The sequence below is a fragment of the Martes martes genome, assembly GCF_963455335.1.
Source record: "Martes martes genome assembly, chromosome: 13".
Taxonomy (NCBI): Eukaryota; Metazoa; Chordata; class Mammalia; order Carnivora; family Mustelidae; genus Martes; species Martes martes.
The window spans coordinates 44,758,746-44,782,049 of NC_137901.1; the positions used below are offsets into that span (position 1 = coordinate 44,758,746).

A 23,304-nucleotide genomic window follows, 5' to 3' on the forward strand; every position below is an offset into this window, starting at 1 on the left:
AAAAATAAAGCTAAGCATTTAAATATACAAAAACAACTTTGGGTATAGATCTCTTCTGAAAGTATTCTTTTAACATATACATAATTTATAGCATTTTACACAATAACTTGCTGAAACAAAAAAAAATGTGGCCAATTTAGCATTTACTACCGTATAGAACGTGGCCGTAACAGTCCCGATGGGAAAAACAGGATGAGGAGTGACATACTAGAGGTGTATTTTTTCCCCTGAATTCTTTTCCTAAAAAGCGGCTATCTTGTTTTATTTTGTTTTGTTTTAAAACCTTCCTGGAGGATTTACTGGTTCTTTCTTACGTGATCCTAAATATAGCTATTACTTTTCACAGCTACATGCCACCAAGGTGGAATTAAAAAAAATAATAAAATAAAGAGGGTTTGCTTTACAAAACATCAGCTTCCTTCTCAGATGAATATATATATATATCTCACATATATATATATAACATGCTTCTCTTGATACATTTAGAGACAAGAGCTCCAACAATGCAATGCTGACATTACCTTTTGAGTACTGAATCCAAAATGGAGTCCTACTGTTAAAAATTTCTAATCATCAATTAGCGTTTTTTAAATGCAACAAGATGCTTAAAACTTGCAGTAACGAAAAAGATTTTACAAAACTATCCTTTGTGAGATTTAAAACAATACACAAAACAAAAAAATAACTTCTTCCTTTTGAAATACTACAAATTTGAAAATGTTTGATACATTTTCCTTTTTGGTTGGACTGTGATTTTGTCCTGTCAACAAAACCTATACCAGCTGTGTTGGGAGTGCCAATCTCACCCCCAGAATGGAGGGGGCACCGTGGCACACTTCCCACTCTGGGATTCCATTTTCATTTTCCCCTCCTCAGGCGAAATGCAATGCCCCTTCATTCCTTCCAATACTTCCCAACTTTCCCAGGTTCCAGTGAGGTATATCAGCAGTTCCTGTTTTACAGTTTCCCAGACAAGGATGTCCCCTCACTTGGTATCAGAAGCAACATATGGTGATGAGCCAGAGAACCGCAACCTCAGGCACAAACTATCCCCATTTGCCTCAGTTTTGACAACATTGGGATGCAGCTGATCAAAGTCACCATAGACCCTATTCTGTGGCTTGTCACCTGCAACTACAGAAGGTGACTGTCACAATCAGCTATGCAACTTCTGATCCCTACCCAGAAAACCTAACACCTTGAGACAGGTTTAGTAGAGGATGGAATTCAGTTTGCTTGGTAAGTAGTTACTCTTCCTTTCTTTCCCTTGCATCTTAATACTGGCTGTATTAGGGAAATCACCTCACCTGTTAACAGTTTGGCAAATGAAGCAGGTGGTACCAAACAGGGCCTTGACTTGCTGTAATTAAATGCACAGGTAGGCAGAAGCCTACGTCTGTAATAAAATGTGTTTCATTAACCAAATTCCAGAAGACAAAGTTGAATTCTAATCATTAAGAACCCCATGGGATGTATAAATAAGATTTAATAAAAGTTTATAGCTGTAAACAATGGTCTTCCCTATTGGTGATTATTTTCCGGAAACTGAAATTTCAGGAGAGTGCAACAGTGCTCTTTATGTCTTCTTTGGCAGTAAACAGCAAGGATCTGGATGGAGAGTGCAGTGGTCACTTCAGAAGGGCAAGGTATAGAGCTTGAGAATACCTCATCTCTCTTTCCTGTTCCATACAGAATATCAAGTCCCTGAGACAGATTCTTGTGATTCTTGGACGAAGCAACTGTTTGGTGGCTGTCAGGCTGGATGTCCCAGAAGCAAGAAGATTGTCTTTCAAGCCCTAAACAGAATAAACAGAAACAAAAGTTTAAAGTAAGCGATCTCTCATAAAGGGAAAAACTGTCTTAAGAATGAAGAGCTGACTAGCTTCTGGCCACTGAGTTAGGTGCTGGAGAGAATACAGTGATGTAGCAGTCTCCACCCTGTCCCCCAGCAGCCCGACCTCAGGGGGGATGGCCAACTGCCACCACACCAGTTCATGACCTCATTCATTCTCTCTCTCTCACCTGGACCATGGCGACAGGCTCTTAACTCCCCTTCCAGGCTTGACTTCACCCCATTTTTTGCTGTGTACCGAAGGCCAGACCTTCCTCTTTAAAGGTCTTAGACAAAACTTTTGGGAGTGATGGATGTGGTCATTATTTCAGTTGCAGTGATGATTTCATAGGTGTATGTAAAGAAACCTATCAGACCGTGTGCAGTCTCTTGTGTATCAATTATAAAAACAAAAGCACCCTACGCGGCTCACATCCCACCATTCTGTGGTTCAGAAATCTCTGACAGCTCACCGCTACCCAGAGCAGTTACCTGAGCACTTGTTATACTGGCAACTATGGGACTCACCTCCCACGCATGATCCCTTTGCTTTCATTTAACATTGCAGCATGCTGCATGGGTGCTGTCTCCATTTATCAAATGAGAAAACTGTGCTGAGATAGGTCACACAACCTGTTTAAAGTCACGCAGCAAAACTGGACTGTGACTCAATTTCTAATTGGATCTGAAGTGAGTGCTCTTAGTCACTGGACTATATTATCTACCAAATCAGGTGCAAACTCATCACCTGGCATCCCTACAGGCTCACTTCCCATTGCTCCTTTACAAAGCATCTTAACTCTGGCCAATAGATAAAGATCACCAAAAGGCCACTCCAGACCAATCTACTCATCTTTTAAGACCCATTTCAAATGGGTCTACTTGCCTCCCCCCACCAAAGGAATTCTCACCGTAGCAATGACCTTATACAGTATTACAGTAATTTGTATATGCTACCATCACTACTACATACCCACTAGATCACAAGCTTTTTGAAGATAGGAACTATCAACCAATGTGGGCTCTAAATGGCATTCAAAAATGAACGAAACCAAAAAAAAAAAAAGAATGAAACCCAATACGCCTATACTAAGACAGTTTTCTAAATATTAGTGTCTACACAATAGTATTAAAACAAAGAAAAAAGACTGGAAAGAGAAATGAAAAATACAGAATTTTCAAACAAAGGATAATTTTTAAAGATTTTATTTATTTGGCAGAGAGTGAGTGAGAGAGAGAGAGAGCACGCGCACAAGCAGGGGGAGCAGCAGGCAGAAGGAAAGAGAGAAGCAGGCTTCCTGATGAGCAAGGGGCACTACCTGGGGTTGGTTCCAGGACCCTGGGATCATGACCTGAGCAGAAGGCAGTCTAACCAACTGAGCCACCCAGGCACCCCCAAAGGATAATTTTATAAAGGTGAAATCCTTTATTTTCCTACTTTTTAAAAACCATCCTTTGTTTCCAAAAACATCTTGATAGGGTTGGTAACCCTCCTTTCAACCTCCAAAAGACTTATATAAGAAAAGATATTTACCTAACACAGGAAGCAAATCTGGTTCCATAACTATCCTTTTATAACTATCAAATTCTAATTATTCCCTCTACATTTCTGTTTTGCTTTGCTTTGTTTTGATGAAGGAGAAAGAAATCCTTTTTAAGGTATCCAATAACACCACGGTCAAACCAAGTCAACTTAATTCTATGCATGTTCCACAAATGACTGAGGGGCATTTTATCTGATTGTCAAATAAAATTTCCTTGAAAGATGCCTTGCAATTTGGGGGGAATATGATATCACAATCAAATTTCTATACTCATTAGGTTAAACTTGCTCAAAAGGGTCCATGGAACAAATTTTGGAAAGTCCACATTTTTAGGAAGGACAAAAGCATTACTCTCGGCTGCACTACTGCCTGGCTACTTATCCAGGAGTCCATCTACAGTATAGAGCCAGTCTCTCACCACTTCTGCAAGGTTCTTAGTAATGAATGCAGTTTGTAGAAATGTAAGTATCAGCCTCTGTAACTTCAGCTAAGAATGGCAGGCAAGCACTAGCACATTCCTCTTCCCTGTTAACGTTACCACTTAGGGGTGGTATAACATAGATGTAACCTTAACTACTGTAAACTATCACTATCAAAATATTTTCATAAAATTTTTAAGAATGGGGATGCCTCAGCTCAGGTAATGAACCTGGGGTCCTGGGATCAAGTCCCCCATCAGGGTCCTTCCTCAGTAGGGAGCCTGCTTCTCCCTCTGCCTGACACTCCTCCTGCTTATATGTGCTCTTTCTCACAAATAAATAAACAAAAATCTTTAGTAAAAAAAGATTTTTGCAGGAATGGACCAACAACTCAGCTTTGGAAAACTGGATTAAAAAAACACATATTAGGGGCACCTGGGTGGCTCAGTGGGTTAAAGCCCCTGCCTTCGGCTCAGGGGGAATCAAGCCCCGCATCGGGCTCTCTGCTCAGCAGGGAGCCTGCTTCCCCCACTCGCTCTCTGCCTGCGTCTCTGCCTACTTGTGATCTCTCTCTGTCAAATAAATAAATAAAAATCTTTAAAAAACACACATTAGGAAGAGAGTTAATAAAACACATCATGGGCAGTGAGTGGCAATTTTGTTGTATACAGGAATTATCTGTTTAAAACTACAGTACATTTATGTTATTTTTAAACTATAGTACATTTAAGTAGAGGCACTTTTCTTAGCCAAAAATTAGATGTAATATGCTAAAGCTGAATTGATAGTTGTTTATAAATGTTCAAGTACTAAGAGTTTACCTACAATCAGTCATTTAGTGTTTTATGTGAATTTTGAAATTAAATGGCTAGCTGGATACACTATGTCTTGGCAATTGCATTTCTATGTAAGTACCCAGAACTATATCATATGTTCACCAAAACACATGTATGAGAACATTTAGCACTATTATACATAATAGCCCTAAACAAGACACAATCCAAATGCCCATTTAGCATAGGTAAGTTGTGGACTACTTATCCAAATGGAATACTACACAGCAGTAACAAGTAACAAGTAACATGGATGAATACCACAAAAATTGAAATGAAAGGTTCCAGACGTAAAGGAATACATAGAGTTTGATTCCGTTTCTATAAAGTTCAGAGCTATAGAAGTTAGGAGAATGATTCCCCCTTGGGGGGAGAGGAGCAGTGCCCAGAAGGAGATAGGAGAGGGTTATCTGGGGTTCTGGTGATGTTCTCTGTCTAGACTGCAGTGTTGTCTACATGAGTGTGCTTGTGCCGTGAAAATTCAGTGAGCTCTGATTTGTGTGCTTTTCTGCATCAGTATTATACTTTAATAAAAAAACTAAAATGCTCCCCAAACACCCCAATAACCCTTGTCTAGGTAGGAAATAAAAGAGGGAGCAAAGAGGGAAAAAAAGGAAAGGAAATAAGACAAAAATGTTAAACAGAAAAAAATTAAAGAAACCAAATCATCTGGGTAAAGAACAAAGGGGTCACAGTTCATGTTTGTCATGTGACAAGCCTAAAGGATTCAGGAGAAAGAGCCATATTACAGCTGCCAGCACGGGGTTGAAAAGAAGGTCATTCCAACAGGATGTAGCAGAAGGCCTGAGGCAATGTTATAAATGAAACAAACCTCAAGGGACATTCAGTAACCCAACAGAAATGTCTTTCATAATTCACAACTTTACAAAGGTGATAGCATCCTCTTCTCCCAAACAGTGACACACTTAAGAAAGTCAATCTTTCTTAACATGGATACATATATATAGCCTTTTTATTCCTATGCTTATGGTTTGGGGATGACGACAGTTTGACTTGTCAGTTTCACAATGACCTGGCCAGAATAATCAGCTACCTCTCAATTATCCATGGTTAAGAGAGTGGCTAATGCATGCCTAACTTAAAGCCATTAAAAAAAAAAAACCAAAAAACAAAAAAAAAACACAACAGACCCTGTGACAACGTATTGTTTATTTCTGAAATAGGGTGTTTCCCCAACCATCTTTCTACATGAGGATATTCTTTAACTTGGATTCTTCACGTGGATGAAAAGCAGGTAAAAAGGAAGAGAAAGGTCAAAAAAGATGAAAGAAATAATTCACTTACCAAGTATACAACGAATGTTCTTAAAAATCATAATAAGATCTAAATGTTCATACACTCTACTACTGTTAGGTCAATTAAGTTGGACTTCACTACTGTTCAACTGCATTTTGAAGAATTCTTCTAACAAGAAAAAGCTGAACATCATAAAGTTACCAATTTCAGAAAAATAATACCGTTTTAAAAATAACACTAATTAAAAATAACCCATTATCTAAACTTTTATTCCCTCAAGTTAAAGGAGTGGGTGCTGTGCCTTTAAAAGTTTGTCTACTTCTTTTTCCACATTTCCTTAAATTCTATTACTGCTATACTAATTGAAAAGCAAATATAACATCGTTATGAGCCCAGGGGCTTCATGAATCCTGCTAAAGTTCTCAGTGACTCCGTATGGGCTTCTGTTTCTAAAGGCTGCCATTCATGAAAACTTAACTTCATGCTAGTTCAAATTTAAAAGTTACCTGGGTTACTGGCCATCTGCTATGGGCAAGGAACTGTGCTAAGGCAGCATAAGATATACAGGAGGATTGAACAGTGGTGAGCACCTGTTGTCTCCTCCATAAGCAACCTCACACAAATTACTTAAGTTTTCTGTGCCTCAGTTTTCTAATCTGCAAAATAGAGACAGTAACAGTAATTATCTCGTAGTGTTGTCTTGAGGATTAAATGAGAACAATACCTGGCACACAATATACATTCTGTAAGTGTTAACCCTTCTTATAATAAGTTAATTCATTAGTCAGTTGGGAGGTCTGAAGGTTTATAAACAGGAAATAGTGTAATTCTAGTTCCAGAACTTTTCTGACATCCCCTAGTTAAAACTAATTTTAATAAACTTCCTATGTCCTATTCTGTTAAGTCCTAACTAACTTAAATAATTTCTCCTGTCACATTTACTTTGTTCCTTCTTGTGAAATCCTTGAGTTTTAGTGGAGCTATGAATGCCTAAAGCTAAAAAGTAGACTAATGGGCATTTCAGGTGTGTGGCAGGTGGACAAAGGATATATCCCAGGACAGGAAGCTTTTCATCGGCTCCTCCAATCAAATACTGGAGGAGCCTGATGCTCTACAGACCCAACCAAGTTTGTCAATATTGTTTCTAGAAGCTAACATCAACTTCTTCCATTCTATTCCCTGGATCAGAAGACTAATAAAACACAAATGTGTCCCTGAATCTTAATAATTAACAATAAGCAAAAAAAAATTTTTAATAGAGACAAAAATTCATTACATTTTCAGGCTCTGCACCCGATTTTATCTTAGCCCCATGTACCATGGCAGCTTGTAACGTGAGGACTCCAGTTTTAAACTTCAGGGAGGAAACAAGGAATATACATGGCAACAGGGGTACAATGAAGACTGGCTCCCAGAAAAAAATCAAGTATCTTCTAAGCCCTGGAAGCAAGGATAAATAAAAGGATCCTGGATGCCTGGCCTTGTGTAAGAAGAACACTAAAAACCTGTATTCGAAGGACCTGAGCTTCTAGGCCTTAAGGGCAGCAGAGCAAAAAATATTGCGCTTCAGGATTGAGCGCCCTCTGCCGGTCAATGAGAAGAACTTTTGAAGCAACAGAGCTGCTTTTATCACCTTCGTTTTCACTCCTTTTATTTCAGAATATTGACAACTCTACATGTTTTCTTCTGCCCCAGAATTTTGTTACTTCTTTGTATCTATGTTTCAACAGTCTTTTATAGAAAAAATAGTTCTGTCATTAGAAGAAATATATAAATATAAGTCTGGTTCTTCTGTGCTAATATGACAATCCCCCTCCTGTATCTCCGAAAGTATTCTCCAAAAGAATCCTTTCTTAAAATCCACACCTCATTATTTAATTTCCTAATAAAGTTTCCAACTTAATGTATCCGAAATTCCTCATGTTTCAAATTGTTAGTCCTCTTTTCTCCTCCTCTTTCTTATTTAAAGAATGGTAATACCATTCACTTCCAATGCCCAAGCCCGAAAATTGGTATCATCCTCAACCATTTTTTCCTCTACATTCCATCTGTCACTTATCAGTTCTACCTCTTAATGATTTCCAAATCATCTGCTTCTTTCTATATTTTCTATATTATCTATATTTTCTATATTTTCACTGTCATTATCTTTTGCCTAGGTTACCTCAACAACCTTCTTAAGCAACTTCCTTAGCTCCAGTATTAATATTGCTCACACTGGAGTGGGAATGATCTTTCTAAAATAATAATCAGATAACACTGTTTTCCTGCTCAAGATGCTCCAACAGCTAAAAATCTGTAGGACTCTGTCCAACTATCCAAGCATGACATATGCAGTCATCCACGAGCATACCAAAGCCTCTCCCCAGTGTCATCTCTCATTTCTTTCTTCCTGTCCCAAACTACTGAGCATGCCACAGAGTACTTTTTTCCTCTGCTCCAAGACAGGTAATTCTCTCCTCCTGAACTAAATCTCTCTATCCCATCCTTGTATCACATCACCTTACCAAGTTCTTTAAAACTCAGTTCAGGTACCTGTTTCCCCAGTGCTACAAATCCAAACTTATGCCGGGTCAGGATCAGGTGCAAGTCCTGTGTACTTCAGTAGTACGCTGAATTTCATTTTACTGTCACATGCATTCAGCACAATGTAGCTACCTATTTTATTTTCTCACTCGCTAGAAGGGATGGATTTTGGAGCTGTGAATATTTTATACAGCATTTAGCACTTTATGCATTCAATGCTGTAGTATGATTATGTGTCTAGTGCCACTCGATAACATCACTTATGTGAATTAACAATAAAAATGAGTCATATTATGGCTTTATAATCAAGATCCTGTGGTCATTCTTAGCTTTAAGCCAAATAAACCTGGGAGAAAATGTAAAGTCCTTTGATGGCCTGTTCCTAAGCATTATCCAGCCTTCTAACAACTTATCTCACCCACTCATCCCCACCAACCTGCCACCAGATCAATTTGCTCAAAAGGTTGGTTTTTTGCCACTCTTTCCAAAAAGAAAATGCTTCAGCCCACCAAATAATATAACACACAAGAACAGAAGATTACCAAATAAATAGTTAAACTCTAAAATGTAGCAACTTTCCTTTTAACACTACAGTTATTTTCTTTAACCTTTAGTTAGGACATTTACAAAGTCCTCTGAAAACTCAAACCATGTCCAAAGATAAATTTTACCTATTACTCTATGAAAACTTCAAAAGACTGCCAGTTAACTTTTTTTTCTTCTTTCAGAACCAGCTTTGATTTTATCCTTGGAGAACCTTAATGTTAAGAAAAGCTACAATAATATCAGTAAAGATTGTTGTGCCTCACAACTAAAGGTAAATTTACCAATATATTTTAGTACGAATAGTAGCTTTATTTAAAACTCTGGTAATTCTAGCGACACCTGGGTGGCTCAGTCGGTTAAGCAACTGCCTTTCGCTCAGGTCATGATCCCAGGATGCAGGGACGAGTCCTGCATTGGGATCCTTGTTCAGCAGAAGCCTGCTTCTCCCTCTGCCCACCCTCTCCCTGCTTGTGTTCTCTTCCCCTCTCTCTGACAAATAAGTGAAATCTTTTATAAATAAATAAGTAAATAAATAAATAAAACAATAAAACAAGCTGGTAATTCTAGAGTTGGTAATTTGCATAGGATTGATGGAAAATGATATTACAAAGAAACTGAATTTATAGGAAAAATAAAAAAGCACTACAAGTGGTAAATATAAAAACTATTTTTATTTTCATAAACTCTTTAAAAGACTATGACCAAGTAACAACAATGTACTAGAGTTAAAAACATATGTAGAGGGGCGCCTGGGTGGCTCAGTGGATTAAAGCCTCTGCCTTCAGCTCAGGTCATGATCCCAGGGTCCTGGGATCGAGCCCCGCATCAGGTCTCTGCTCAGCAGGAAGCCTGCTTCCCCCCACTCCGCCTGCATCTCTGCCTACTTGTGATCTCTGTCTGTCAAATAAATAAATAAAATCTTTTAAAAAAATATGTAGAAGTAAAAAGGTGATACAATAGCACAAAGGATGGGAGGGACTTAAGTAACAGAATTATGAAGTTAAAAGGTTTTCACATCTTATATGATGTATTAATTCAGGGTTGAGTGTAGTCAGTTAAGGATATCTACTATGCCTGTTAATGAATACATACAGCAACCATTAAAAAAATAAAAGAGGAGTATAGTTAAAAAGTCAACAGAGGATACAGAACATCACATTAAATACTATATAATTCACTCAAATTATGGAAAGGAGAAACAAAATAACAGAGGGGATAAACAGAAAATAAATGGCCAGATGACAGACCCAAATTCAATCACAGTGAAATTATATTAAATGTAAACGGACTAAACTCTTGAAATACATTTTCAGACTGGACACAAATTGCAAACTCAATTATATGCTTTTCATAAGAGACCAGCTTTAAATAAAGACACAGGCTGAAAGTAAAAGGATAGAAAAAGATAAACCATGCAAATACTAAGGATAATAGTATTTGGTGTGGCTATAATAATATTAAACAAAATAAGACTTTAAGGAATATTACTAGAAATGAAAATAATTTCACAATGACAAAAGGGGGAAATTCATCAGAAAGACATAATGTGTTTATGCCTAATAACCATCAAATAAAAGAAGCAAAGATTGATAAGTAGAAACAGACAAACGTACAACCATAGTTTTAAAAAAAGAAAACAACTTACTAACCTCTCTCAGTAACCCCTGTAACAAGGAGCCACAAAAAACTGATAAGGATATAGAAGACTTATATAGACCCTTACTCAATACTAAAGAACACACATTCTTCTCAAGTGCACAGAGAATATTCCCTAAGATACACCATATGCTAAGATGGGTCTCAAAAAATTTAAAAGGATTGAAATCACAGAATATGTTCTCTAACCATAATGAAAACACCAAATATTTCAAATTAACACACTTCTAAAACAGTCTGTATTTCAAAGAAGATACCAAAAAAGAAAACTAGGAAATATTTTTTTAATTTAATGACAATAAGAACACAACATATCCAACATATCAGCTTTCCTACTTTGGCTTCACTCCTACAAACTAACAAATTTATAGCATTAAATGTTTATATTAGAATAAGAAGGTATACCCAACCTTCATCTCAACTAAGAAGCTGGAAAAAGAAAATATTAAACTCAATGGAAGTAGAAGAAAGGAAATAAAAGGAGTGGAAATCAATGACATAGGAAATAGACAAATTTTTTTTTTTAAAGAAATAAAGCCATAAGTTAGTTTTTGGAGAATATTAATAAAACGCATGGACCCTTATCTAGACTAATCAGAAAGAAAGACAAGAATGATCAATATTAGGAATGAAATTAAAGATAACATCACCACAGACATTAAAAGATAACGAGATACAAAGAATAATTTTATGTGAATGTCTTCAACAACCTAGACGAATGCAAAAAATTCTTTGAGAAACACAACCTTCAAATATTAAGAAACACAAAAAGAGAAAACCTAGTATTGAGTTTTCTTCACATGGAGAACTTCTGGCTCAGGTGGTTTCATTGGTAAATTCAATCAAACATTTAAGGAGGAAATAAGACCTATCTTAGACACTTAAACACTTTTTTTAAAAAAAAGGAAGAAAGAACACTGGCATAACTCAAACCAAAACTAACAAGGACACTACAACAAACTAAAATTACAGGCTAATATCATTCATGAACACAGAAGTAAAAATACTAAACAAAATAAATGAAGAGCAAACAGAATCCAGCAACATGTATAATCAATTTTATATTGTGACCAGGATTAAAAAGCTGGCTAAAATTTAAAAACAAATACAAATTACCAAATTAAGAGAATAAAGGAGAAAACTCATATGATAATCAGATAAATTCAGATAAGCTTTGGCAAAATTCCACACCTACTACCATAAAAGGTCTCAGCCAACTAGGAAGAGAATTTCCTCTATGAAAAACTTACAGCCAAAATCATACTAAAAGGTTAAACACTGAGTGCTTTTTCCCTAAGATCAGAACAAGGCAAGGACGTCCACCCTCACCATTTCTATTCCACACAGTACTAGGGATGTTAGCTAGTGTTCTGAGGCGAGAAAAAATAAATAAAAAGCTGAAAGACTGTAAAGAAAGAAGTACTCTATTTTGATTTGTAAACATGATTGTTTAGCAAATCTTTAGGAATTTACACCAAAAACTACCAGAACAGTTAAGTAAATTTAGCAGGCTGGACAATACAAGATTTGCTATATTAGCAACAGACTGGAAAGCAGCATTTTAAAAATACCATTTCAATAGCATCAAGAAAATAGTATCTATGTACAAATATACTAAAAAACATGGACTTTTAAGAAAAGATATATATAGCGACAAACTGTAAGACAAGAAATAAATTTATTTGTCAGAGAGAAAGAGAGAGAGCATGCAAGAGCACAAGCAGGGGGAGCAGCAGGCAGAGGGAGGAGCAGGCTCTCCGCTGAGCAAGGAGCCCAAAGTGGAACTTGATACCAGGACCCTGCGATCACAACCTGAGCTGAAGGCAGATGCTTAACCAACTGAGCCACCCAGGCATCCCAACATGGAAGACTTCTAAATAGAAAGCTAAAACATTGCAGAGAAATTAAAGATGATATATATAAATGTAAGGATATACAAAGCTCATATTGCCTCAAGATAGTTAAGATGTCAGTTCTTTGAAAACTGATCTATAGATTCAATACCATCCTAACATACATATACACATTTTTGTAAAAATGACAAGATGATTCTGAAATTCATATGAAAATGCAAAGGACCCAGAATTGTCAAAAACACTTGAAAAACGACAGAGTTGGGGGACTTCGATTAATGGATTTCAAAATTAAGTATAGAAAAACAGATCAACAGAATAAAGTATGAATATGTGCTTCTACATACACAGTTAATTGATTTTAAATAGAAGTCCCGATAAATGGAGTAAGTCTTTTTAATAAATGGGATGGAGTAACAAGATACTGGTATATAAAAATTAATTGGCCTGAATCCCTAACTTCAGATCAGACATAAAAATTAGAAGATCAAACACTTAAAATGTAAAATATAAAGATTCAAGAAAAAAAAATCTTCAAAATCATGGGTACACAAAATTTTTAAAGATATACAAAGCAGTAATTATAAAAGAAAAAAATGATAAATTACACTTCATCAAAGTTAAAACCTCCTGTTCTTCCAAGACACCATCATGGAAATAAAAGTACACTGCTAAAGGGAGTGTGAAATGGCACAACCACTTGAAAAACTTTAAAGTTCCTTAAAAAATTAAACCTACATCTATCTTAGGATTCAGCAGTTGCACTCCTAAGTATTTATCTAAGAGAAATAAAACCATATGTCCACACAATGACTTTTACAGGGATGTTGATAGCTCTTTATTTGTACTTGCCAAAAAATTAGAAAGAGCCCAAGTATCCAATGAATAAACAAATTATGGAGCATTTACACGACGGAATACTACTCAACACTAAAAAGTTGACATGTGCAATGTGAATAAATCTCAAAAACATGTAATGCAGAATGAAAATTTAAAAACAAAAAAGTACACTGCCATATGATTCCCAATTACACGGAATTCTAAAACAGGCAAGACTAAGCTATAGTTACAGAAATTGGAGCAGTGACTGTGAATAAAAGTTGGATGGCGGTAGTAATGACTGAAAAGACAGAACTTTCTGTGGTCATAGAAATATTCTGTATCTTGATTTGGGATGGTGGTTATAATTAAAACCAGCACATCTTACTGTAAGTAAATTACACCTTGATCTTAAACCAAGTGCAAAGTTCCTTGGAAGTTTTAAAAGTCATCCCTCCTTCAGACTTCCCCCAAAGGAATATGGTTACTCTTCCCCACTGTCTGGTGTGCTTTGGTATAACAGTTTGAGAGGTACTGTGATGTTAGAATTCTATGCTCACAAATATTATGACAGGTTCAGAGTATGTAGACAAAGAAATGTTTATTCTAACATTATGTAGGAAGTTGTTTGTGAATAAAAAAAAATTACCCAGAATACACTGTAAGACTCTAGAATATATTCACCTCAAGAAATTTTAATCATTATTGAAGTGCTTGAAAAATTTAAGTGTCAGCATTTCTCAATGGGGGTGTTATTAGAATTCTGAGTAAGTCCTACTAGGCGGATCTGCCTCTCATATTGCATAATGTTTAGTATCACTGGCACCCTGCCACCAAATGCTAGCAGCACAGTCCTAACTCTTGAGTGACTGTCAGAACAACAATACTCCACACATCTCTAAGCACTCCACAGGAGTAGGTACTGTCCTCAGTTGAGAATCACTAGTCTACAAGCTAATGGCCAAAAGCATACGCAAGCAGCATGAAAAATCATCCAGTTAATAAACTTAATCTACCATACCATTTTAATTCCAAAGCTGATAATTTAACTAATGACTACCTTTACTTAATCTCCAAAATAAAAAAAGTTCATGCTTTTATGTGCTATATATAAGACCAACTTGGGAGGATAAAGAACAACTGTTTTTGTTGAAATCTCTAATTAGGGAAAACAAACACAACCACTGACAGCACTGTCAATAGTAACAAACTGTAAGACAAAGAAATGACATTAGAAACCAAACTACTAAATGGATTGATAAATCCAGAAGATGATTCAGCATGGTCAGAACCCTACAAATGGCCCATGAATGTGCAATGTCAGGCTTAGAAAAAAAAAATAAGGATACTCCCAAGGTATTCTTTGTGGCAGAAAATTATCAAACATTCTAAGCTAAGTCAGGCAGATATTAACTAATTTGCTTTAGGGTTTCAATATTCAAACTTGCTTTTCATGTTGCAATCAAAACACAACATAATCATTTAATGACAAGAAAGGTTTGTTAGGATACTATCATTTTACTGACGTATGTGAATTCAAGAATGGATACTGAGAACAAGACTAAACCTAGAAAACGGATATAAGGCCACCTACACGCCCAGTACTAAGAAGAGAAAGATGAATTAAATGCCACATGGTCCTATAACAAGAGACTAAAAGAGTGATTAAAATTCTCTCTGGTGGCTCAGTCAGTTAAGTATCTAACTCTTGATTTCGGCTCAGATCATAATCTGTTTTGTGAGATCAAGGTCTGTGATGGGCTCTGCACTGGAATGTGGAGCCTACTTAAGATTCTCTCTCTCCTTCCCTCTGCCATGGAAGTACTACTCAAAATGATCTATAAATTTAATGTTACCTGTATCAAAATTCCAGCTACCTTTTTTGCAAGCATTGAAAAAATGATCCTAAAATACACATGTAAATGTAAGGGACCCAGAATAGCCGAAACATCTTGAAAACAAAGAATCAAGTTGGAAAAATGATTTCAAAACTTACTGCAGAACTATAGTAATCAAGACACTGTGGTATATGTATAAGGACAGAACAGACAGACCAACAGAATAGAGTCCAGAAATAAGCCCGTACATCTATGATTAATTTATTTTCAACAAGGGTACTAAGACTAGTCAATGGGAAAGGAAAGTCTTTTCAGAAAACCTGTGCCAGGGACAACGGGATATCCACATGCAAAAGAATGAATTTGAATCCATCTCATACCACATACAAAAATGAACTCAGAAAGGATCAAAGATGTAAATAAATATAAGAGCTAAAACTATAACATTCTCAGATACAAATCTTGTGGCACTGGGTTAGGCAATGCTTTCTTGGATATGGCACCTAAAGCAAAATCAAGAAAAGAAAAAGATTGACTGGACTTCATTTCTACAAAGTAAACATACAAATGACCAACAGGGACATGAAAAGATGTCCAACATTATTAGTCATTAGAGAAATACAAAATAAAACCATAATGAGATACCACTTCACATCCACTAAAAAAAACCCAAAACCAAAACCAGACAATAACTACTGACCATTATGTGGAGAAATTGGAACCTTTATGCATTGCAAGTAGGAATGTAAAATGGTACAGCCGCTATGCAAGGTGGTTTGACAGTTCCTCAAAAAGTCAGAGAGTTACCATATGATCCAGCAATTCCATTCCTAGAAATAAAACTTGAATATGAATGTTCATAACAGCATTATTTATAATAACCAAGTATATAAACAATCAATCAGCTGATGAGTGGATAAACAAAATGTGGCGTATCCACACAATTTACGGATATTGGAATATTACTTGGTCATATATAGGAATGAAGTACTGATAACATGCTACGACTTGGATGGACTTTGCACACATCATGTGAAGTCAAAGACGTTAGACACAAAAGACCACATATTATATAATTCCATTTATATGAACGACCAGATTAGGTAAATCCATACAGACAGAAAGCAGATCAGTGGTTGCAAGGGGCTGGGAGGGAGTGCCTGCTGATGGCTATGGAGACACTTTTTGAAGTGATGAAAATTTTCTGGGATTAAATACTGGAGATAGTTGCATAGCCATGGGAATATACTAAAAACTACTGAACTGTATACTTTAAAATTTTGAATTTTATGGTATGTGAATTATATCTGAAAGATTGGCAAAGTCTGATAAGTCAAACAAACAAGTTCGAATAAACATTTTGAAAGCAACTTATACTTACTGTTTTCAATACTCTGTGGAATTCTTACAGAAAATGCACAAACAGGAATTCAACAATGTACTCTTAAATGTTATCAGAAAGTACTGCTGCAGTGTCTAAGGCAGATATATTGCTTTCCAGGTAAACCTGGGTTTTCACTGTGACACTTATTGACAATCTGAACATCTACTTTGGGAAAATTTTACAGAGAAATTAACTGTCATTTAAACTATGGAAAGATAAGCTTAGCAAAGGAATTACCACCCACTTTTCCCACAAACATTAGTTTGTTGTTAATTAGCACTCATCTATCACTTTGGAAAACCCTCTAAGGCCTGGTATTTACTACAGGCAGCCCTACATCACAGAGGCGATTCTTGCTCTTCACTAAAACTGGAGCCAAACAGCTGATACAAGGCTAAGACAAAGAGCTACTAGTACATTAGGGAATAAGCATAACAGTATAACTGGTCATGTGAGAATACTACGATTTAAGAAATCTGAGGAGAACAACAACTAGGCTAAATTACAGAAGCGGCATGCATACAGACACACTTTCAAAAAGTTCTTCTTAGGGGCGCCTGGGTGGCTCAGTGGGTTAAGCCTCTGCCTTCAGCTCAGGTCCTGATCCCAGGGTCCTGGAACTGAGCTCCACATAGGGCTCTCTGCTCAGCGGGGAGCCTGCTTCCCCCTCTCTCTCTGCCTACTTGTGATCTCCCTCTCTGTCAAATAAATAAATAAAATCTTAAAAAAAAAAAAAAAAAACTTCTTCTTAGAAGCCTGACAACTTACAGGAATCATCTTAAGGCTTGATAAGTTAAAAAAAATAATCTTTCTTAGCATAAACCCATTATTATGCTAACTATAATTAAAGTGCTTTGAAGGAAAAAAAAAACACTTATAAAGCCTCAAATATCACATATAAAACATCACGAAAACACTATTTTTGCCCCCAGGGAGGAATGGTGAGCAAAATACTTAATGGAACAGAGGAATGTAACAATAAAAACACTTGAGGAAAAGACATGGGAATCTTAAAGGTTCACCAACAACTCTTCACAGATAACTTGTTATTTTATATACATTATACTAATTTCCAGTTTAACCACAAGTATCCATGGCCAACTGCTAAAAGGCCCACCATGTTAACAAGGTTCATCATTGGTGTCCTGCCATGCTCAGTTATAAGGCAGAATAGGCCAGACCTGCATATATAAAGCACAGCTGCCATAAAGAAAACTAACTTTTTCAGACTATAAATTTCAAGTAGGATGAGACCTAGTTCTTTTCTTCTCACCACTGTACCTAGCACAGTTGGGTGATTGAATAAATGAGTAAGTGAATACAAATGCCATTTCTTCCAAAGAGAGAATAGAAAGGGCTTTGATTAACCAAAAGCAAAGAGATAACAAATGGCATTAAGCTTTGAAAATATCAGGGGTACCTGGGTAGCTCAGTTGGTTAAGCAGCTTCCTTCGAATCAGGTAGTGATCGCGAGTGTTGGGATCAAACCCCACGTTGGGCTCCCTGCTCAGTGGGGAGTCTGTTTCCCTCTATTCCTCCCCTGCCCCTTCTCTCTCAAATAAATAAAATCTTTTTAAAAAAAGGTTTTAAAATAACAATATCCAGTACTGACTGAGATACTAATAAATACACACTTTCATATACTGCTGGTAGAAATATAAACTAGTTCAATTTTGGCAGACAGCAAGTAGCAGTAAATATTTAAAAGGAATTTTAATAATAAATATCTCACTTGACCTTGCAACTCGTCTTCTGGAAAACAAAACAAAACAAAACAAAACCCATGGGGGCACCTGGGTGGCTCAGTAGGTTAAGCGTCTGCCTTCAACTCGGGTCATGATCCCAGGGCCCTGGGACTGAGCCCCACTTTGGGCTCCCTGTCAGCTGGGAGTCTGCTTCTCCCTCTTCCTCTGCTCCTCCCTGTTGCTTGTACTCTCACCCTTTCTCTCTCTCAAATAAGTAAATAAATAAAATCTTAAAAAGAAAAGAAAAATCCACTCTAGCATTCTCATCTCCTTAAACCTTTGGATAACTTCCTCTACAGTATATAAATAAAGTTCTAGGATCTATCTCAACTTTACTTAGTTTAGGTCACCTTTTAGTGTAGTTTTCAGTCAACTAGTCAAGCAAACTGTTAGAACCACTCACAGCCTTCTGACTTAATACTTTGTCTGGAATCTTTGCTTAGTGAGCCCTTATCAATAAATTCAGCCCGATACAATTTTATATTCCTTTCCTTCTATTCCATTCCCATTCTCCAGGTAACTGCAGGCAAAATCATTCATACTTCTAATGGGTAACACCTAGTAGGTGGGTACCTCATACTCTGGGGGCTGTTGGAATTTAAGTGGGGTTACAGAGGTATAAAAGCAATTAGAAGTGGTGAGAGTTAGGTCCTGAAGAAGATCAGCAGTCTCTTAAAAGGCAACAACCTTAAGAGAAGGCATTACAGATTCCCTAGGAGACCAACCTCCCTCAAATAGGAATAGGACTGGTAAAGGTGGATAGGCAGATTAAGGAATCCAAGTACTCAGCTTCACTGGAATCTGTCCATATTCCCCACCCCATTTTTCAGTTTTCCATTCTTTCCCAACATAACCTTAACACAAGAGACCACAGAACTAGAAACTCAATTTGTATTGTAACTCAGCCACCTGCAGGATTAGACTTTGGGCTTAGTTTTCAGAAATCGCTGCCTTTGGCTACAAGAGATAAGGGTTTCTTTTAGAGCAATCACAGAGGCTTTCACTCCCTTGTGTGGATTTTGAGCTCAGAATCCAAAGCCTTTTCCTTCCCTTAAGTTCCCCAGTGTACTTTGAAGGGACCATTATTCTTATTTTCATGTTAGAAGTTTCTGTGGCAGTAAATACTTGGTCTCCCAAAAGCCTTACCTTCTATGGGCACTTGATTACTAGTGTAAACAGCTGATAAAGTAACTGTTTTGCTACAGCTTGCATGGATCACTGGTGTCTCCTTTGTCACTTGAAACAGGGCCATTAATGCTTTTAAACCTAATTAGACCGGAGAACTCATTCTGGAAAACCTAGAGCAAATTTAGGAACCCATCATTATATTATTGTTCCTCTACAACTACATATGATACAGATGTCTGTATCAGTCAGCATTTGAACAGAGAACACTAGGAATGATACAGAATATGGCATTTATAATGAAGAACCGGCCCTAAGTAATTATGAACCTGATCAGTTTATGTCCAGCTGTTGACTTTGGTGCTGGGCCTGGCCCAGGGTTTCGAGAAGCCAACAGAGAGGATATGGGGGAAGATGGGGAGCCCTGAGGCTCTCCCATGCCAAGAACGTTTGTGAGCTGCAGTAGCTCCCACTGTCCCCACACCCACCTTCTGAGAATAAGAATATGGCTGCAGTTTCCTTTCCACCTTGCAAAATAAAAACTCCCCACTGCTCACGGTAACTGGGAGCTATGCAAGAAAAGGAATTCTGGGAAATGTAGCTCAGCTTAGCAAATCTGACATAACACAAATCCACCATACCATCTTTGTCTTTTTAAAATTCTAACCCTTCTATCATTGTTTATTACTGCTCCCATACTTTCAATTTCCAAAGGTCTCATTTTTTTCCAGTCATTGTTAAAAACAGCTTTCTATTCTTGTTCCATGGTTGTAATACATTCTGCCGCTTTTTAATTTTTTTTTCCAGTTTCCTACTGCTTCATGCCTTTTCTTCCACATTCTCCTTTTAATCTTTTATGTAAGAGGTTTCCCTTACATATCTGGTTATCCTTGCCAACATGTTCGTATTTAAAAGGCACTTAACTATGAATATTTAAGGCCTCTTCTTTTGGTTACTTTTTTTCAGAAAGAATGCCTCTAGTCTGTAGTCAATTTCAACTACTAAATACTCTTACTGCTGTTTTCTCCTCGCATCTATAGTCTTGTGTATTTATGATGTTTGTACTCCTTAATATTAACATTTAAGGGGAATTTGGGAAGAAGGAAAGATAAACCATAATGTGCAATTCAAAATATTTCATAGGAAGTTCCTGAACATAGCTGACAAAGAGTCAAACTTTAAATCCCTGGAAAATTTAAAAGATTTGACTAAAAAAAAAAAAAAAAAGATTTGACTACAATTTAGATTTATGTTTAAGTTATTTATGAAAAAGTGTCAGATCTATTTATAGAAGTGTGAACTAAAGATCTCAGAATATAGGGAGCTGCTTCTTTATCTTAAGTAATAACATACTCTAAATTCCAGTGAATCGACATGATATTTATAGAAAATGTTAGATGACAATAAGTATGTTTAAATCTCTGGGACACCAGGGTGGCTCAGTCAGGTAAGCATCTCCCTTCGGCTCAGGTCATGATCCCAGGTCCTGGTATCAAGCCCTGCCTTCAGGCTCCCTCCTCAGCAGGGAGTCTGCTTCTTCCTCTCCCCCTGCCTGCTGCTCCCCCTGCCTGCACTCTCTCTCACACGCTCTCTCTCTCTAGCAAATGAAGAAAAAAAATCTTTAAAACCAATCAATCAATTAATCTCTACTAAGTCAGCTATAATAGGTAACAATGCATACTCCAGAAAGTTATGGTTCCCCTGTAGCCTGGCAAAAAAGAAAGGAGGTAAAGAATGGCACTATCTGTGCCCCTCAAGAACATAAAGATTAAAGCTGTGCCCTTTCACATCAACAACCTTAATTTTTATTTCAATCAAATTTTCTAATTTATTGCTAACCAAATTTTCATAAAAGTCCTTTCTCTTCTTACCCCAAGAGTTAAAATCTTATAGGGTAGGACTCTAGCCTGCTTCTAGACAGAAAGAGCATATGTAATTCACTTGATAATTTTTTTCATTCTGGTTAGCAAATGAACTCTATTTTAAGCAACATATACCAGACATATCAATACTGTAAGCAACAGGTAGCTGATCTGGTACTGTAACTACTTAATTTGAAAAGAAATATCAGCATGGGGTAACTGGGTGATGGACATTGAGGAAGGCATGTGATGTAATGAGCACTGGGTGTTACTTTCCCAGCTCCAAAGTTGCTTTTATGTATAAAGATGCGATTTTTTAGATACGTTACGAAGTCAAAATAACACCTATCTTTATATTAAACAAAAATTAAGAAATATCGTTATGAATGTTGGATCATTAATAAGCTACATGAACTATCTGAAAATATTGCTAGTAGGAAAAAAGATCCTTTCTAGCCCAAGTACCTAAAATTAACACAGGAAATAAAGTTATTAATGTTTTAATATTCCCAAGGACCACAAACACATCACCTAAACAATATATATAAACAATACAAATATGCAAACACTATCTTAAAGTAGGTCCTAATTTACTATATAAGTATCTGTACAGCTTGTTATTAATTTAAAAGTAAATATATATGTAAATCAAATCAGAGCTGTAAATTAAGGACAAATTCAAATACTACCAAGTGGTAAATTTTAACTATTTTCTTTTCTTCTTAATGTGAACAGGTTTATGGTACAAATATATGATCCAAAATGTATTTGGTACTTGTTGCTTTTTGCTATGGTAATACAAGGAGACAGCAGCTGATGCTATTCAACTTTTTCAAGACTTCTGAGAGTATCAAATATAAATCTATTAGAGGCCAGTTTAATATATAAGTTGCACAAATAGAAAGACCTTTTTAGGGTAAGAGGCATTTTTCCTTTATTTTACATAAGAAAAAATACTAAAGGACAAAAGTCTAAAACTAATTTCTCCAAATTTCTTATTATTATTGATTTATTATAAAAAAATGGTAATCTATAAGTACAAAGGTAGTAAGCTTAATTTTCTGAATTTTTAATAGACAAAAAAATCGCATTTGAACTAAGAAGTTGCTCGTCAAAGAACCAGACTCTACCTCACTCCCCTCTGGAATTATATGCTTATTCTTATTAGAATAAGATTTATTTTATTTTATTTACTAATTTAAAACTAACAGGTAAGATTTCAGGTTCCCATCTATAAAGAAAGACAAAAAGGAAAGCCTCAGCTTCCAAGGTATAGAATATTAAAAATATAAATGTTTCATATGTCATTTTCATGTTATTTGTGAGGGAGTAAAACAAATGAATAAAGGGTTTTAAATAACCCCAATTAGGGAGCCTGGTGGCTCAGTCAGTTAAGCATCTGCCTTCAGCTTGGGTCATATTCCGAGGGTCCTGGGGATTGGACCCTATGTCTGGCTCCTGCTCTGCAAGGAGTCCTCTTTTCCCTCTCCCTCTCTCCCTTGCTCATGCTCTCTCTCTTACCCATGCTCTCTCACCATGCTCTCCCCCATGTTCTCTCTCAAATAAATAAAATCTTCAAAACAAACAAACAAACAATCCCAATTAATGCTATTTAAGTTACTGGAAGGGCAAATACATCCGCAATAAATATCAAAAGAACAAACAATATGGTGTTCTCCAGTTTCACATTTTTAAAAGAAAATTGCTTTTAAAGTTAAAAACACTACAAATAAAAATCAACAAAAAAGAAAGTAGTCTTTAGCTAATTTCAAAATAAAGATCTAAATAAATACTAAAACATCAACTCGTTAAAATGGATATTTTCAATTTAGGTTAGCATTACTTCAAGTACTGGCTGTTATATATTACAGTAAAATCTGACAACTACCTAAACTTGAAGTCCAAGAAATCCAGGGGAAAATATACATACTTAAATTCTCAAAACTTAAACAAGCATGAAGCAAGCAGATTATTCAATATATCTATATCTAAGTTAGGATATATCTGAGATCTAAAAGTTAATAATTTAATATTTTAATGCCAATAAATAAATCATATAAACTGGT

General features: G+C 36.3%; 1 protein-coding gene across 2 annotated transcripts in view; it reads right to left on the bottom strand.

The window, feature by feature from the left end:
- Nucleotides 1-1,527: 1,527 nt before the first annotated feature.
- TAF4B (TATA-box binding protein associated factor 4b) overlaps nt 1,528-23,304 on the bottom strand; it is a gene marked incomplete at its 5' end in the record, with an annotated part of 125,643 nt that continues 103,866 nt past the window's right edge. For both annotated transcript variants that reach the window (XM_080821580.1, XM_080821579.1), the window contains one exon: nt 1,528-1,796. In XM_080821580.1, coding sequence (XP_080677706.1) covers nt 1,629-1,796 — 168 coding nt within the window. In that variant the 3' untranslated portion in view covers nt 1,528-1,628. The remainder of the gene's footprint in view (nt 1,797-23,304) is intronic.